The sequence below is a fragment of the Psittacula echo genome (genome assembly GCF_963264785.1).
Source record: "Psittacula echo genome assembly, chromosome: 17".
In the NCBI taxonomy this organism is placed as follows: domain Eukaryota; kingdom Metazoa; phylum Chordata; class Aves; order Psittaciformes; family Psittacidae; genus Psittacula; species Psittacula echo.
Window position 1 is genome coordinate 1,632,052 of NC_137753.1, and position 18,207 is coordinate 1,650,258.

Sequence of the window (18,207 nt, forward strand, 5' to 3'; positions counted from 1 at the left end):
TTATAATTAATCCTGCAGTAAAGTTAAAATTTAACTCAATTTGTTTGTTTTTCTTCATTGTGGGGACACTGAGGTTGTGAAATTAAGTAGCAAAGAAAAAACATCCAGTAAATTCCTCAGCAGTGGGCTCCCTTCCTCTGATGGATCCAGCAGCCAGCTACATGGGTTTACAGAGACAGGACAGTCCAACTGCTCCTTTGCCACCCAACCATCCACTCTCATCTGGCATTAGGCAGTTGGGTCAAAAGCTCCCATTTCAATTGCCTTTAGTGCATCATTCTAAAGTATCAGGTATGATCCTTCTTATAAAGATTCAGTATAGTAAATCTATAGTAGACCAGGTACAATTACTGTCACCTGTTAATACCTTAGTCTGGAAATTACTGCAATGACTTAGAGAGGACTTGATTTGCTTCTGAACACAGAACTTGTCCTGCTTTAACACCAACTGATTCCCTAGAAAGTGTCTTCCTGGTGTATCTACTTCTGCTACAGTATTTAGTTCTAATACACCAGAAAGATCTGTTGTCTTACCAGCTCAGATACCTTGATGCGTGCAACTGTCTTCTTGTGCTAGGATTAATCACCTCACCAATAACAGAGAAACAGACTTTGGAATGGAGTTAGAGTCACTGCAAGTTTGTAACTACCAAAGTATTTATTGGAAATTATAAAATTTAAATAGCTATACATATATACACACAGCTACAGTTTTAGAAAGCAAGGTTTCATAGTTGATAAAGTTCAAGAGAAAGTTAAAAGACATAAGTACTACAGTTTTCTTGCAATCCAGGTCTCATTCTCTACACGGAGTTGCTTACATCACTTCATTCAAGTGCAATCACAGTACTTCACACACTGGAGTTTGGGTAGGCTCCTTCAATAAATAATCCATAAATACAAGAACTTCACACTGGGCAAAAGGTTCGACCCCTGTCCTCATTCCTCCTTAAACTTGTGAGCAGTTTAATGCAAAGTGTTGTTATTTTACCTCTTCTCTTTCCAAGTAACAGACACAAAAGTTGTCCTTACTCAGAAGCACCATGGAGTCTCCACTGGAATGCCAGGACAGAGACACGATCGGGAAGTCACCTGCAGAAACGGATCAGACTGATAAGTGGGAGAATATTTAGTAAGTAAAGCTGCTGATGGCTTGTGGAAACTCCCACAGACCTTACCTTCCACTGGGACCTGCACGGACACGCAGCCAGCTGGGGACCACAAGTAGACATTGCTATTCCCTGTGCATACAGCAAGGCGGGGTTGTCGGGGGTCCCACTGGAAGCACTGGATGGCAGACAGCTGCTCCAGGACTACAAACAGCTTCAGCTTTTGAATATCCCAGATCCAGACAGCATTAGGAATGTTATCTGTTGGAAAAGGAAGAGGTAATCATGTCAACACCTGAAGGATAAAAAAAAGTAGTGTGGTCTTTTTACAACATGGGCACTACTGATGTCTAACACAACACAAACCATTTGGGTACACCATGGGTGTAACACCACCAGAGTTTTGCCCAGCACCGCCTTAAATTTTGCCTTGGAAATACTGCAAAAAGGATAAAAAGTGACTTAGTTTGTCTTCCAGAACCACAGCTTCTGTGACACAGACACAGGCAGCCCTTTAGGAGCAGAGAAGGGAAAAGATTAAAGTTAAATCCATGACTCTCACTATTTGAGGTATTCGACACCCCCTACTACAGGTTGTGAAGAATTCTGCCTTTCAATAAACACTTGCTGTAAACAGAGGAGGAAACTTGCACCTTTCCTTTTCGAATACAGCAAACTCACCTACACTTGAAGAGATACAAAAAGCATCCTACTCACTAAATGCAAGGCCAAGGCCAAGTTAGTGCACTGATGAGCAGCTCCGGCAGCTCACAACACTTCATGTACACTAGAAGACATAGGCTGAACTTCCTCTGTAGTTGCATGTTTGCCCAACAGAGCTGATTTTAAACCCCACATGCAGTGAGTAGGTTCTCTCTCCAGTGTAAGGCAGCAGGAACTCACCATTTTTGGTAGCCAGGAAGCAGTTATCCGGACTGAATGCCAACATCCCAATGCCCATTTTGGGATTTGCCCGGTCAGCAGCTGGTTTGACATAGTGCAAAGAGAGTGGCACCTCAGAAATGGCATCTAGAATTTGAAAGAGAAGTAATCAAGCCTGGATCGACAAAATATTTACATTCCAACTGTTAAACACCCCTTATTTCTGAGATGACAGGGCTGTATTTTACTCATCTCCAAGATGTTCCTATCAAAAACTTCCATTGTCTTAAGATAGTGCATCTTCACATACACAGCTCACTGCTGTTGCCCTTCTATAAGAAAAGGCTGGAAATCCAGGCAAGCCTGGGATTGAACTACAAAAAAAATAGGGGATCAAGTTTTCTGCTACCTTTTTGCTACTGTTTCAAACACCAATGCAAACCAAAGGTGATTTACAGCACTGCAAACAGTGAATAAAGAATACTAGTCATCCATTGCCTTCTACAGTATCATGCTGGTCTTTAACATGCCTTCAAACGACCCTGCAGATAGCAGTCCCTCTGGCAGTGTGCAGCACTGATTCACTGCCCTTCAGAGCACCCACTGGAGCCATGCAGTACCAAAGGGGCAGAGTTCACCTATAGCTATTACTCCTAGAAAGACTTCACGTGGCAAACTCAAGCATCTCGTAGTAAACTTTGGCTTACATTTACTTTGTGTGCTGAAGAGAGAACTAGCCAATGCTCTTGTTGGAGGGAAAGAGAGTCTCTCTGTTTCAACAGATGGGGATTTCTCCACTTCTTTATACACAATCTACAAAGAAACAAGTGAGAGTTCTACAGAAGGGCCTCAGAGAACTTGAACATGGGCTATTACCAAACCATTCATATCCCATTATCTCATTTGTAAGCGTGTTGTGTCTCAGCATCCCCTGGTTCACCACCAGGGCTTCAGTAGGCAAATACCAAACTCAGTGAATCATCTGCTGTTTGGAACCATGATCAGGAAAACACTCCTGTGATATATAAATGAACCTTGAAGTCTACAAAGAGTGAGTCTGCCAGAGCACACCTCATCTGTTATTCCCAAGAGCTAAAATCTGGCAGCACAATAAATCACCTTCATTACAATGGGAACATTGGTTTCATTTCTGCAACAAAGACTCTTAATCGGATACTATCATAAAAAATGCAAAGCACAACACTCTAGGAGAGAATAGCAAAGATATTTTAATAGTCTGCCTACTACATATTATTTCCAAACACAAGCACCAGGATAAAATGCACCAACTGCAGTTCCTGTCCGCGTAGCAGAGATTAACAGAGCTATTCCCATTTGTTTTCCATTGCATGTTTTACACCTAGCTGGAAGTAAGGGCATTATAGAGTCGTGAGAAGTTTTGCTGAGGTGCACTCAATGGATCACACCTCACTTCTGGTTAGAGGCATCACTGGAGTCATGTGAATATTGGAGACTTCCAGTCTGCACACATGAAGTCTCCCAGGATATCTGTCCAGACACAGGCCCGGTCTCCCTCTGCAGCAGCATGCAGCACTACTACACTGTATTCTTTTTACCTTGATGGATGGGAACAGTTTGTGATTTTTGGAACAAAGCCACAGCTCTCTGCCTGCTGCCAACTACCCAGAATCTGCTGGGCCCTGCACATACATGTATACAATGGTAAAAATAAACCCTGACAGATGTTTACAGGAAATGCTCTTTAGGTGAGCTGGGGGAGCCTGTACACACAAGAAGTAGATCTGACCACAATCCAGGTCCAATGCTGTTTAAAGTCATGAACTGTACAAAGCTGAGACAAATCTCTCCTGTTGTTTCCCTGTTGGCCATACCCTGCACACCCACATCTGTAATGCAATCCCCATCTACATCAAAATACACTGGCATGTGACAAAGCACCTGAGAATCCATGAGTGCCAAAGCTGAGGGGATCGTGCACACATTCTCCAAACTTGAAAGGATTCCTCTCTTACATCCCCAAATTTTAATGGGATTTTCCAAGCCCTTTATACATTAGGAGGGGAAAAGCAAGGTCTTCAGAATGAAATGGGATACAAACAGCAGCATCAAAGCACTGCCAATGACTCAGTGGATTCCAGATCCATACTTACGGTCTTTGTGTTCACAATAGCTGCTGGATGCTCAAACTCTGTGATCTTCTTCCAAGTTACATGGTTCAAGATACGCACCTAGTTGTGGAAGCATTGCAAGATAGAACCAGTATGACAAAGTTCTACAAATGGTTCAGGTAACAGAGAGAAAGTAAACTTATTTGTTACCTTTTCATCATAGCTGCCAATTGCCAGAAATTGACTGCTGGGACTCCAGGCCACTGATTTAATGCCAAGGGACCATTCATAAGCCCGATACGTGGACAGCAGTCTGCCATCGAGGGAGTACAGCAGTATTTTATACTGAAACAGAAATGGATTATTCTGAAGACTAACAATATTGTTTAAAGTCATACGCAGCCAAAACCATTCCTTCCAAACTCTCCCTCACTAAAAGGCAGCAAGCTAAATACGAAGGGGCTGGCCTGCTATATGTGATCTGAGACAAGAGGCTCGAGGCTTCCAGTTTGGCTCTTCTGGCACTCTCAGACCACAGGCACCCTGTCTCCAAGAGCACAAATGCCCCACTGAGCCAGAGCAGTGGCCCCTTCAGTCCACCACTCTCCAACAACATCAACAGGTGACACTATGGAAGACCCTCATCCTCCTTCAGCATCTGCCAGCCCTCCAATCTGGGATGTTCCAACCCTGCCCATTCCCAGGGCTGTTTTGATCACACAGCCCATAAAATCATGGCCACTGGAGGATGTTTTTCTATACCTAGAAATTCACCTACTCAGAGCAGAATGACAGCAACTTAGATATTCCTTGCTGAATTTTTGGGTGAGTATCTAACTGTAAAACTACTGTGCAATGCAAAGTACAACAGTAGGAACCTCACAGCAGAATCCCTTCATTATTTCAATAACAGCTTCTGCACCACTTACAATCAATGTTTTTCAAGCTGAATCAGAAAGCCAATAAGATAATTTGCTGTCATTGAAGATTTACACAACAGTTTGACATACACTCCTGAGAACATCCATTAGCAATACAAATATAGCAGTTAAAATGGTTTGAGTTCAGCTTTCACATTTAAAAGAAAACACATGAAATTAACACGAGCTACTTTAGTTAGTGCTTTATACACAGCAGCTAAAACTCAACTTGCACCCTCCAAGAATATAACCAGGTTTTTTTTCCATACCTCCAGACACGTATCCCACACTGCCAGAACACAGCCATTAGGAGCCCATTCGATCCCAAACAGATCTTGTGTTTCAGTGTCAAAATGCTGCCCCCAAAAGAGAAAACACAAAACCATTTGTGCTAACAAATACTGTTGCATCTGACTTAAAATCCTCAGTTTTATGCTATTAGGTGCTACCACAAATGCAAGAGAGCCCTTGCTATGCTAGCATGGAAACAGAAGTGTTCGCTTTTGTAACAGTACACTGAACTCCTTTCCTTTGTTTTCCCTTTACAGAAGAGGCAAAAACTTGTTATACCTTAAAATAAACATAATTTCATAAGAAAGGAAAAGTAGTTCCACTGAATCACTCAAGAAATCCAGCTAGGTGAATTCCTTGCCTCAAAGACCAGTACAGGATCATCATAGAAGTGCTTGGGAACACAACAAGCATTTAATGGTGTTTCCCAAATCCTGCCGTCAGTTTCTAAGGAGCCTCAGGATTCCTGAGCCAGAGGTGACAGCAGGTACAGAGTAGTTCTTAATAGGTTTTAATATCAGATCCATCCAGTCCTCTATAACATGCTAGTGTGCATCCTCTTCACAGCCTAAAATCAAGCTATCAGAGCGACTGAGTTCGAAGCAGCTAGCACACAATGCATGCTTGTAGTTTACACATAAAGGGAAGGCAAGGATGCATCTTACTCTCAGTAGCTGCCAGTCACTGCACACAAAGATGCTAATGAAGTCCTTGCAGTCACGTCTTTCTGCTACTGCTACGTAGCGGCCATCCTTAGTGAAAGCTATCCCTGCAATGAGACAAAGTTAATTAAGAAAATGAGAGAGAAAGCATGACAGAAAAGCTGACAACTCCTCAAGGAAGAGCAATTGCTCCCAATTCAAAGGATAAATGAAAAGGGAAGGAAAAAACATCTTCATAGATCACATTAATCAAAATCAAGGCAATGCATAGTGTCACTAACTTCCTTGTGTCACAGTTCTTCAGCTTTCCATGTGCTACTTCTAAGGACACAGCTTCAGAGCTACTGCAGAACTCCAGCATGCTTCAAAACCCTTGTTTGATTACTGACAGAGTTGTTATATAAAAGCCACAGATTTGAAATAAGCAGTTCATTAATCTAAGCTAAATGGATTAGTTATGCAACCACTGGTACTCCGCAAGCTTCCAGGCATCGGTCCCCATCCACTCTTATTTTATATGGGATACATAATTGTTTGTGTCATACATGGGATACAAGCCTCAGGCAGGATACTGCTAACCACAGCCATGTGGCTAAACAGGCCTGACACAGCTTCCCTTTCAACTCTTTTCATGTGCAAGAGATGGCAAAAGCCACTTTGGATTAGTGTTTTCATCACCAAAGCATCCAGCTTCATTTGATGTCTTAAAAGGACCCTTCAGAGGCAAATGCAGCAAAGATGCAGATCTGAAGAACAGGCACGTGGATTGATGTGATCCTTCACTCACAGTGAGAGCATGACATCCCCAGAGCACATCTCTGTGCTGGCAGCCAGTGGGACACAGAAGGGGGCCAGGGCCCACTCCGAGACCTGTGTTTTGTCATTACCCACCGCATTCCTTTTCCCTTTCTGCCATGTTAAACAACACCATTTTGGTGTTAGATTTACGCTACTTACCCTGCTGACAAGCTTTGGGATACTTGATGTAAGATACAGACTTGGTACACAAGGACCACACTGTTATCCGTAGCTGTCAAAGAAACAAAGACAAGTATGCATTTAATTCTGTAGGTAAAAAAAAGGTAAGTAAACAGAAACCAATAAACCTGCTTCAGTCACACAAAGTAGATCAATGTACCCTCCATGATTAAACTTTGCAGCTCTTCTATGTAGCTTAAACAAAGCCTGAGAAGTAAGGGTGATGAATTCTCCTCTTCCAAGTCCCTTCAGTTAGCAAGGTTACTTATTGCAAATCATCATGACAGGCACACCGGACACACCAGAGGGGTATATGAGATGCCAAACACCAATATGGAGAAAAGCTCTTCATCAACACCAAAGTTACTGATAGTAGAATGAATCTAGCTACATGTACCATACACAGGCACTCTTCAGCTGGAAAAAAAGCCAGTTTCATCTCAGGATCTGGAAGACAGATGAGAAGTTTCTTGAACTTAGGAATGGATGAAAAGTTATAGCAACTTAAGAACATTGTACCTGTTGGCAAAGAGCTACCAAGTATGAAAATGTAGCTGTATTTTTCAACTCTTAGATATACTCTGCTTTGACAGCTGATTTCTTTTGCATTTTGTTCTTCCCTCCTCAGCAACACAGCCAAGACATCCTACATCCTTCCTGAAAGAAGGAGAAAAGAACCAAAACATGCCATGCAAAGCAAGGCATTAAACATGATGTTTGGGATATTTCTGGAGGCTTGTGCATCCCTAAGCCACCCAAACAGCAGAGAAGGCAGTCAGCTGCAAAAGAAGCCTCTCCACAGCTCTTCAAGGTCACAGCCCACATTCTGGAAGCTGTGTTGCCATCTGCAGATTATTCAATTAAAAACAAATACTTACTCTCCCTTAGCAACAGCAGCCCCACCAGACATATGTGCATTAATCAGGATGGCATGTGAATCATTTATAGCTGGAGCAAGGAATGTTCCCAGGATAGTATTTTTCTTGTGGTTTCCTACATGTTATTGCACCAAGGTAAGAGATTCTAGGAGAGATGCAGGCAAACCTGTTTCTCCAAAGAAAGCACTACAGTCATGAGCCATCTTTCCCAGAACTATTGAACAACAAAACTAGTTCCGATTCATTACACAGGTAAGACTTCAGCACTGCCTACCACGGCATCCCAATCCTGTATCAGAGGAATCATCAGCTTCACCAGCACCCTTGGGAGGAAGTTTATGCTATGCTTCTTTGCATGTTTGTCCTCAATGCACATTTTCCTTTTCTGAAGTAATCAACATTGCTCAGTGGTGACAAGGGATTCTCCAGGGCAGCATCCTCTGACACTATTCTACCTGGTAATGCTACAGACCATGTGTTTCAACAGCCCTCAGAGGTTCTCTCTTGCTGACGCTATTGTTTTGCTAGACAGCACAACCCTCATAGTTGACGTGGTGTTCAAACCAAGCTTCAGAACCCTCATAAGCACTCTGAAGATACATGAAGTCCCAAAGCAGAAAAGCAGTTCTCCCTACTGCTTTTTGTACACAGAAGACATTTCTAAGATTTTAAGAGAAGAGGAAATAGTTTAAATAGTTCTTTAACTTATTAAAGGAAAGAGCACAATCAGGCCAGATTCCTGTCCACTTCTACCCAAAGTTAGAGAAGGTACTGCTGCATCCTATTTCACCCACGGTTTATTATTCTCTTTATTTCATAGGTATGAAATTACAGCTAAACATCTACAGTGCCTTTAAGTTTAGCAGGTCCTAGAGGAACCCTTGAGATGAAGAACATTAATCAAGTTTTATCGCTGCAACTGCTCGCTTCCGGAGCCACAGAAATACAGCGCTGTTAGTCTGCTCCTCATGCAAGATTTACTTTAAAAATACCAACACAATGCCTACTCACATTCTTCTAGCACAACTGCAATAGTGATATGCTGCTTGCTCCTATTAATTGCAGTGTTAAATGTACTTGCTGCTGTTCCTCCCCCGACCAAAACACGCAGCCTACACAACACACATTCTGCAGCCACTTAATACAAGCTTAGCAGCTGCAAGCTTTGAATGCTGAGGTCTGCATTGTAATTTTTCCCAACAAAGGCATCCAAGTTTACACTTGTGCTGCTGCTTGGCCTCAGGATCAACTCACCTGGCCTGCTCTGTGTCAAACACTTCTATCCCAGACCATGTTGGCTGACTCTGGGGCAAAACCTCACCACTCACATCAAGCTCAAGTATGTAGGAAGAGAAGAATCTCTACAGGTGTGAAGCAGCACATGATGTGCAGAGCTCCCTGCCTTGTCTGAGACTCAATCACAGACTGGTTAGGGTTGGAAGAGACCTTTAAGCTCATTCAGTTCCAACCCCTGCCACAGGCAGAGACACCTCACACTAGACCAGGTTGCTCCAAGCCCTGTCCAACCTGGCCTTGAACACTGCCAAGTCCTCCATTTGCTGCTCAGAACCTTCTCTAAAAGGATCAAGTTCTGTAAGTCCCCAGAGAAGACACTAATAATGGTTTCCCTGTTCATTCTTGTCACATTGTACTTAAAGGCTGAGCATGTGCTTCACCAACACTGACAATCCTTTGGTAACCAAAGCACTTCATCTTCAGACTTGATCTCCACCAGTCACAGGACACCCGTAACTACAAAGAAGGTCCTCTATTCCAGTATCATTCCTGAAAAGGCTGCAAGCTGGTAAAGGAAGTGCGCAACAGCAAGTTAGAGACCACCCATATGCTCTGCCCTAACATTCTTACAACCTCTTGCCCAAGTCACAGAGCAGGAGTCTGAAGGTTTTGGCCTAGCCTTAGAAACATGTAAAAGGAAATCAGTTTGATTCTGCAAATCAAATCCCCAAAGGATTCCCTTCAGCTGTCCTATTTGTGTGCACTTAAACATCTACAAACTGAGAAAGTTACATTAGGTGCTTAACCTATGGACTTCACACCTATCTTACATAGATTAACAACATGTTTACAATTAAACTGGGACAAAAAGGGAGAACCTTCATATTCCCAACTGGAACTGAAACATCATTCCATAACCTGGTCCAACATAAACTAGACTAAGAGTGATTATTTCACAGCTATCAGATATGAGACAGAAACATATTGCAATAAGTTTGCATTGCTCTTACTTGCTTTTCTCAGGGACTTTGTGAAGAAGGGACAATTGTTTTCACAGCAGGAGACCAGATGATGGTCAGCCAAGCCTTCAGCAAGCTCTTCTGCACTGAGCACTGAGGGGTGCTTTCTCTTTAGCACAGATCCATTAAGTGGCATTGTCAAACTCAAATCCTAATGATAACGGTGTCTGAGAAGTTTTCAGCTGTTGTTTTGCAGTGGAAAAACAAACCAAAAGCAGCAGCAGCATTTTTAAAATAGCCTAAAAACAGCTGAGAAATAAAAAGTATTTAGATGGTAACATGATAAACAGTCTCCAGTGCTGGGTTCAGGACTACAGCCCAACATTGACAGCTACAGGCAGGTGTAGGACTGGTGATTTTCAATGGATAAAACCACACTTTTAAACAACCTTGCATCTCAAATGACCATCAACTTTTGTCCCAGACTTGACTGGGTCACAATGCCTCCTTACATAGCAGTGTCTGTCAGCACTGGATTTCAGAAGATTATTCAGAGCACATTCCTCGACAGAAAGCATTTTTCAACCACTGCAGCCATTTACAGTTACTAAGGATTAGCTCCAATATACACAGAAACACACACTTATTCCCCCTGCTGCTGTAGTTTGAAAGAAGCTCCTCAGTGTTCAGTACCTAATGCAGAACTGAAGTATAGTATATGTAGTTTATATTATGGCTCTTGAAAGAAACACTCAACAATGCTGCTGATCTTCACACTGTTTATCACAAAACATGAGTTACAAGGAAGAGGATCCATTTGGTTTCTCTATATCTTTTATCTGCAGCTCGTGTTTAAGCTCCACACATGCCTATAAATTCAGGCACTGTGATTGGAGAGATACCTGGTACAACACCTTCCACAGGACACACCAAAAATGTGGAAGCTTCTAGAAATCAACTAACTAGATACTACACACACTTCTGCAAATAAGCATGGGAAATTCCTCCGTATCTGTAACCCATTACAGTGATCAGAGTCTATGTACTCCCTCCAATAAGGCTGTACCACTTGGCTGCCCTGTATATCATGCTGCTTATTGAGCAGTCATGTGAAGACTTGGACAGGTACCTCTGCCATATAATATTATGTGTGTTGTGTAACAATTCTGGGACCCAAACCCCTCCACATTATTATTACAGATCCATCTCTAATAAAATGATCATATTTGCAGAGCTATATTAATATTAAATACCTATAAAGCATTGCCGCCCATCTCAAAAAGCTGAACAGAGACAAAATGGAGTTTGGAAACGTGCTGCTCTTGAGTTGATGCACACCAATCACATCAGAAAGCTCACAGCATCATTCACTATAATGCTGACCACAGAAAAACTTGACTACAAGTCAGCTAAAGAATCGTTTCCTGAGGCATTAGTAAGTATGAATTGCTGCAAATAAATTAGCACAACCATATCCTTAAAAATTATTCCAGGAATAAGGAAGCTTTCTGTGAGTTACAGTAGAGCTCACATGTTGACCTGAAGAATTACGAGTAATTAGTTGTGCTGCTTGAAAGCATCAGGCAACCAAAGCCTGGTTGACAGGGAAGCCCTAAGTCCTCCAAGCAATCACTGTATTCAATAACATACATAATACACCAATATTAAGTGTCCTGACAGTTTCTGTCTCAAGCACTACTCAGTCTGTCCCACCAGACTATGGATTTAGCAGAGAGAGAGTAAACACAACTCAGACAACCAGCATAACCCAGGCAGCTGTCTGACAAAAGCTAATTTAGCAACCTGTTTACAGCTGGAAAGAAAACTTATCCCAAGACAGATGCCAACTTGGCAAAGGCTTAATGAAATCCTCTAAGGTCAAACCAAGTTCTGTTGGAGGCAATAAATACTTGCTAGTCCACCCCCACATGCACATGCCATGAGATACTCACACTTGTAGCACATAGCACCAGGCTGCAGTGGGGGTTACTGCCTACACCTCTCCCTGACTAGCAGGGGATTTAACAACTTCAGGCTGAAGTTCTGAATGAGTTCTGAAACTCATTTTGGTTTAGTTGCCATCAGGATTCATTGCTAGGAAAACTAAGGCCTAAATTCATCACTCCTCATAACCCACTGCCTAAAGGGGTAGAGGAATGGAACAAGACTGAAAGTCTTTACCCCAGCCAGCACTAAACATCCTTGCCAGAGAATTTTGCCACGTGTGCATGTTTTGCATGTAGTTCTTTGCTATTCTTTGGCCATTCATCATTGCACCGAACACCACCGATCACCAGCTCCAATACAAAGACCACAAACAGTGGAGAGTCAGACTTCCCCTGACCTCTCAACAAACCCAGTGCCCAGGAGCCACACCTGACAGGGATTCTACCCTAGAGTGGGTTCCAGAACAGGGCTCTTCGTCAATAAGCACTAATAAGCAACAGATTCTATGAGGTGTTTTAATCTCCCAAGTGGTTCCATGAACAGCAGCCCAACTCCTATATGTCAAATCAAACAGTTATGAAAGTATTTCTCTAAACTTCATCTCATACGTCAATAAACCTAAGATCATATCTCTGAATTCCACAGCCTCTCAAATGTTGATGGTTTGGAGCTTTATTTGGTTTTGCCTGAGCCTTCCCTGAGCTATGAACAACACATCTGATTTCTAAAATTGTTTTGATGAATACCAGTTACCCCTACACTTTCCTCAAACATATAATTTTACCTGCAAAGCCAAGTGTTCACGTTCTACCTGACCTTCAGAAGCAAGAGGATAAAGTGTTAACAGAATAGCTACCATCTACACTGGAATTAACCTAGATTACATACATGGATACAGGAAATCTATATCCATGCTCTTCACCACCACTACAGCTTTAAGAGCTTTAGGTTATTTTAAGAGGCAAAGTGCAGACAGTAACATCTGATACCAGGCAGAGTAATCATGACTTCACACTCACATGGAACTCGGTTGTGTTGAGAATGTGACGACCATCCGGACTCCAGCACGAGGCCACCAATCCTGCTGACCCCTCGTCTATCTTACAGTGCCAGTCCGGCTGCTCCAGGGACCAGACCTAGGTCAGAGAGGAAACCAGAGAGGCAACACAGGGAACCAGCAGCTCACCACCCCCTCTGCTTGCAAGCACACACTACGGCAGCAACGAGGTTCTGCATCGCGCATCAGAGACATCAAGAAACCATTGAAAGCTGTGGCCATGAAGGACTGGCGCTGGATCCCACTACAAAAGTAAGCCCCACAGCTCTGTGTGCTTATACAAGTTGTAGAGTAAGGTGGCTTTTTAGCTGTGACAAATTCTGAACTTAAACCAAGTTTTAGTCCATTTAACAAGTTTGAATGTATTTATTTCCTACCGCACTGAAAGCTGGTACGACAGACTTCAGCTTTGAGTTTCTTTTTATGCTAAAATGAATTTGTTTTCAAACTAAGGTGTTTGTTTTAAAAATAACGGCATGCTGGGTTATCCTCAAACCCTGCATTACCAGGAGCAAGGTCCGTTGCTTTAACAATAACCCTGAACTGGTGCTTGCATTAAGAAACTCACCCAGAGCACGCAGAACCCCAAGCAGGAAACCCCCTGCCCTGCTTGGGTCTTACCTGCACAATCCCTCGCTTGTACATGGCACACAGTATGAACAGCGAGTCGGACGACCACTCTATGTACTGGATCTGGTCCAGGCACGTGTACAGATGGAGGATCTGAAGGCTGCCCGCATCCCGGACAGCCAGGCGGTACTGCATGCACGACGCCTGGGCGAGAGCAAAGCCAAAGCTGAGCTGGTCTCAAAAGCCGCAGCTCCCACTGCACCGTGCACTGCGGCTGGCTTAGGGTTCATTTCGGAAGGGCTTGGCGTGTGCTGTGAACTCCAGTAGGAACAGTTAAAGCAGCGGGAAAGGGGGAATGTTAATACATGGAATCCTCACTTTATCACTGCTCATTACTCTAAAAAATTACTCCTCGGCTCATAACTATGACTTTATTAAGTAACCGCAGTCTGGTCACCGTTACAAAGACCCCTGACGACTAAAAGCCCCCCAGCAACCCACCGGCCCCACGCACACGCTTGTTCTCGTAGGACCAGCGGCACTATCGCTCCCCGCAGTGTCCGGCCTGTGAGGACAGTGTTCACCGGGCCTCTCCGTACCACACGCACCGCGCAGGCTCCGCGGCTGCAGGGGGAGAGGCCGGAGCCCGGCCCCAAGGCCCGGCGCTGCCGCTTCACCAGACGCTTGCCCCCTCAGGCCGCGGTAACACCGCGCCGCGGGCAGCGGCCGCTACTCACCAGGCAGCGGCCGTCCGGGGAGAACCGGCCGAGGAGACCCGAGAGCTTGAACAGCTCCGAGAAGTTCATGGCGGAGCCGGGGCGGTCGCGATTCAAACCCGCCCGCGTCGCCGCCACAGCACCGGCCCCGGCCCGCGGCGGAAGTGGGGGAACGGGCGGACCCAGGCCTGTCAACACCCAATCATAGCGGGACTGCGCTGGCCCAACAGCCAATGGAAGCAGGGAGGGCGGTGCCCCACAGCACGCCGGGAGTTGTAGTCCTGGTGCGGCGCCTCCAGCGCGGGGTCGGCAATTAACATGTAAATGAAGCCCTAATGAGGCTCGCAGCGGTGAGAGCCCCCCAGCCCCTGCATGGCCTGAGCGAGCCCCCGCGCTCAGCGAGCCCCCCTCGCCAGACGCTGTTCCGCGGGCAGTGTCCCGCGCCCGGCTGCCGTCGGTAATGACCCGTCTCGGCTAATTGCTGATGGCAATTAGGGGGGCGGTGAGGGCAGAGGAGCTGCTAATTGCAATAGGAGCTCACCTGTAAACGGGACGGTAACTGGATTGGAATTAATAAAGAACTAAAGGGTTTGTGGTTGTTTGTTGTTTTTTTTTTTGGGGGGGGGGGGTTGGCATTCTCCTGTAGGGGATACAGAAACGATCATTAAAAAATAAACTTTGGGTCAGAGCAAGTATTTGGGTCTTGTTTTCATTATGGATTATGTATTTGGGCCCCCAAAACTGGTTACAGCAGCTCCGATGTATTTAGGGGCTGGTAGATCATAGAATCATAGAACAGATTGTGTTGAAGGGACCTTAAAGCTCACCCAGCTCCAACCCCTGCCACGGGCAGGGACACCTTCCACTGGAGCAGCTTGCTCCAAGCCCCTGTGTCCAACCTGGCCTTGAACACTGCCAGGGATGGGGCAGCCACAGCTTCTCTGGGCACCCTGTGCCAGCGCCTCAGCACCCTCACAGGGAAGAGCTTCTGCCTAAGAGCTCATCTCAGTCTCCCCTCGATCATCTGAGTATGCCCAACACAGATAACTGGAGTCTCATTGCTGATGATTCTTGATTAGAAACACTCAACCTTCATCCACGGCCACTCTACGTGCATCTTGTCAAGCCGTTTTTCCCACAGCGTGGTGGGACCTTGCTGATTCCCTGCCCAGGCTGCCTCGGTCCTCTGACAGCCCAGTGCTGATGAGCCGGTCATGTTGACCAGCACAGGCACAGAACCAGCTCAGCCCATCAGTGTGGCGAGAGGAAGATCCTCCTTTGGGGTCAGCCCACATCGAGTCTCCTTCACGACTGAAGCCCAGCCTCAGGCGCCGTGCTGCTGGGGGCTGCCGGAGCCCTGACAGCCGGAGTCACTTTGGTGACCAGCTTAATTCCCCGGCACGCTTGGCTGAGCATTCCCCACCCCCTTGCAACTGCCTCCTACTCCAGGAAGGAGCGCGCAAGCTTTTGCCTCACTTTTCACATAGCTTTCAGCAGCTCCAATGTCATTGCCTAGGCGACCAGGACGCTACTTGATTGTAGGGCAGTAAATAACATAGATCCTCAAGCCCAGGCCGCTCCTGCCAGCGGGAGACCTCCGGGGGAACTCGAAACGCTTGGGGAGCCGGAGCAGGTAGGAGGAAAGACGTGACAAAAGGGAATCCCTTGCTGTTTGTGTGCGGGAGTTACTTGGCACAACCCTCTCGAGTGTTGACAATGCAACTGGAAGATGATTTGCGGCTGCTTTGCTTTGTAGGCTAGTTACACAGTATTAAACTGTTGTGGAAAGTTTGTTCCCAAGTGCCTTAGATCCGGGGTTAAAGCACTTGTGGAGTTAAAATGGGCCATGGGAATGGGAATGGGAAAGGCAGAGGTGGGGATGGGTACGGCAGGATGCTGAGGTTAGGTCCTTCTACACAGCTGACGCTCAGTGGCAGGCAGGGAGGATGGCTTGGCTGGTTTCGTCTCCTGCCCATCAATGAGTTTGATTGAATTGTTTTATATCAGAAATCCTGCTCTCTCCTTAGAAAGAAAATTGATTGGAAACTGCTGGATCCCAAAGAGGGCTCCTTGGTGCCAAGCGTGCTGCATTGCAGGGAAACTTGCTCATTCTTGGTTGCTTTTACAAGCCTTGTTTTGCAGTGGGAATTCAACGATCTGGGACAAATGAGCAATAGCATGGGGTAGTGTTGGCACCTGAGGAGTTTGCAAACATGAAGTTATTTGCTGTGGGCTGGAGGAGCCGGATGGGTCTCCTTGTGTGGAAGAGATGAGAAAGTCCAGGGACCAGGGCACAACCATCATGCAATACACAGCAGCTTGGTGTGGGAGCTGGGAATGGCTCTCACAGGTCATCTTCTTCTCTTAGGATGGGTCAAGAGTCTTTAGGAATTAGGCATAGCCCCATTATACAGGGTCTATGCATTTGTATCCCTTTAAAGTGACTGCAAAATGCTGTCACATTTTGTTGCTGGGTGTTAGAGTGGCAGGACAGTGGTGAATAGGTTATTGCCAGGTGAAACGGGAAGGGACAGTCCTAGGTGCCTAAAATTGAGGCTTAAAGTTAATGGTGAGAGCAAAGACGCTCTTTCTAGAGAGCACAGAAACTGAGCTCCAGGCATCACTCTCAGCAAGGCTGCAACCCCCACACCACGCCTGTGGTACCTTCACCTTCTTAGAGTGATGCAAAAAGGGAGTCAGTTTTCACTAATTCTAAGAATATTTTCAGACTCTGTGGTCAAACCCGTGGGTTGAATGAACCTGTGGTTGAATGTGTGTGAGCTCATCTGCTCTGCTGCTCCAGAGAGCTGCTCTCCCATCTCTGGACTCAGTGGGAATTCAAAGGAAAGGTACTGGACACTCCTGCAGCCTCCATGGGGGCAGCCCCTGCCTGGGTGCTAAGCCCCATGGAGCAGAGCTGGTGGATTTCCTCTTCGCAAGCTTTGTCTTACTACTCCCAGCCTGGTTTTCCTGTGCAGCTTCCCTGCAATGCCCTGACCAGCAACAGAGGGAAGCAGCAACCCAGCGAACGCTGGAGCTGCTTGGGGAAGCCGGTGGAGAGCAATGAAACCAAGCAGATCACGCCAGCAGCCTGCAATAAAGCCGGTGTGCGTTCTGCTGCAGGCAGCAGTCCCCATGCAGCCACGCCGAGCACCCTTCCCTCAAAGAGAGCTTCACTTTAAGAAGCAGCTTTTGGTCTCTGGAGGTGTTGAATCCTCCTGGCGTGGGTTTTTCTTGAGAGTTCTCTGTGGTAGAAGCTGGGGTGATAACTGCAGTCTGTGGTGCTGGGAAGCTGGTGGCATCAGGGAGCTGACACAGTTATGGCAAAGGGGAAGAGCCTCCAAATGGATCTGAGGGGCTGCAAGGGGCTGCAAGCCCCAGGTTAGTCACCTATGGGCACTGGGGAGGTAATTACAGCCAGGCCATCTAGCACTGCTTCTTTAGCAATGTGGAAATAGGCTCTTCCCAGTCACCTTTAATTCAGCAGTGCCACAGGGCCTCCCTCCTCTCCTTCTCATCCTTCTGCTGGACATCCCCATCAGAGTGATTTCCCAGTTTCCCTGGATGCAAATGCCTCCTTCCTTCTCTGCATAACAGGACTCTAACCAGCACCTCCTTTTAGAGTAGATTACAGTCATTGTCACCTTGGGAAATCCCGTTTGAAAGCCTTTTGTGACTCTGTCTCCCCAGACACTCATCTGCCAGGCTGGCACCTTTGCTGCAAGATGCTTTCCCAGGATATGCAATGACCACATCAGCAGGGATGTGCTTTAACATCAACAGCCCGAGCTTCCCTTTGTCCCATGGGTTTTAGAGCTGGGACCTGGTGCAACACTGGCCTGGCTTTGCAAGCACCGCTGGTGCTTTGAAAGTGAAAGGGAACCTCCAAAACGCCCTTAAAATAGTCAGATC

The 18,207-nt window shown here is 45.7% G+C and overlaps 1 protein-coding gene across 1 annotated transcript; it reads right to left on the bottom strand.

Annotated features, from left to right (window-relative positions):
- Positions 1-706: 706 nt before the first annotated feature.
- On the bottom strand, positions 707-14,453 carry WRAP73 (WD repeat containing, antisense to TP73). Its single transcript, XM_080631239.1, has 12 exons — positions 14,317-14,453; positions 13,631-13,783; positions 12,972-13,088; positions 6,912-6,984; positions 5,958-6,061; positions 5,271-5,357; positions 4,292-4,426; positions 4,124-4,201; positions 2,699-2,804; positions 2,013-2,138; positions 1,179-1,370; positions 707-1,092 (listed from the first exon to the last, which is right to left on the bottom strand). The coding sequence occupies exons 1-12, from the start codon at positions 14,383-14,385 to the stop codon at positions 983-985; spliced, it is 1,350 nt and encodes a 449-aa protein (XP_080487365.1). The 5' UTR covers positions 14,386-14,453; the 3' UTR covers positions 707-982.
- Positions 14,454-18,207: the final 3,754 nt, after the last annotated feature.

Excerpts from the sequence above, each read along its gene's own strand:
- WRAP73 (XM_080631239.1), bottom strand. The coding sequence starts at position 14,385 with ATGAACTTCTCGGAGCTGTTCAAGCTCTCGGGTCTCCTCGGCCGGTTC. Across the intron at positions 13,089-13,630 it reads ACAAGCGAGGGATTGTGCAG|GTCTGGTCCCTGGAGCAGCC; the intron begins GTAAGACCCAAG and ends TCTCTGACCTAG. Across the intron at positions 4,202-4,291 it reads TTGGCAGCTATGATGAAAAG|GTGCGTATCTTGAACCATGT; the intron begins GTAACAAATAAG and ends TTCCACAACTAG.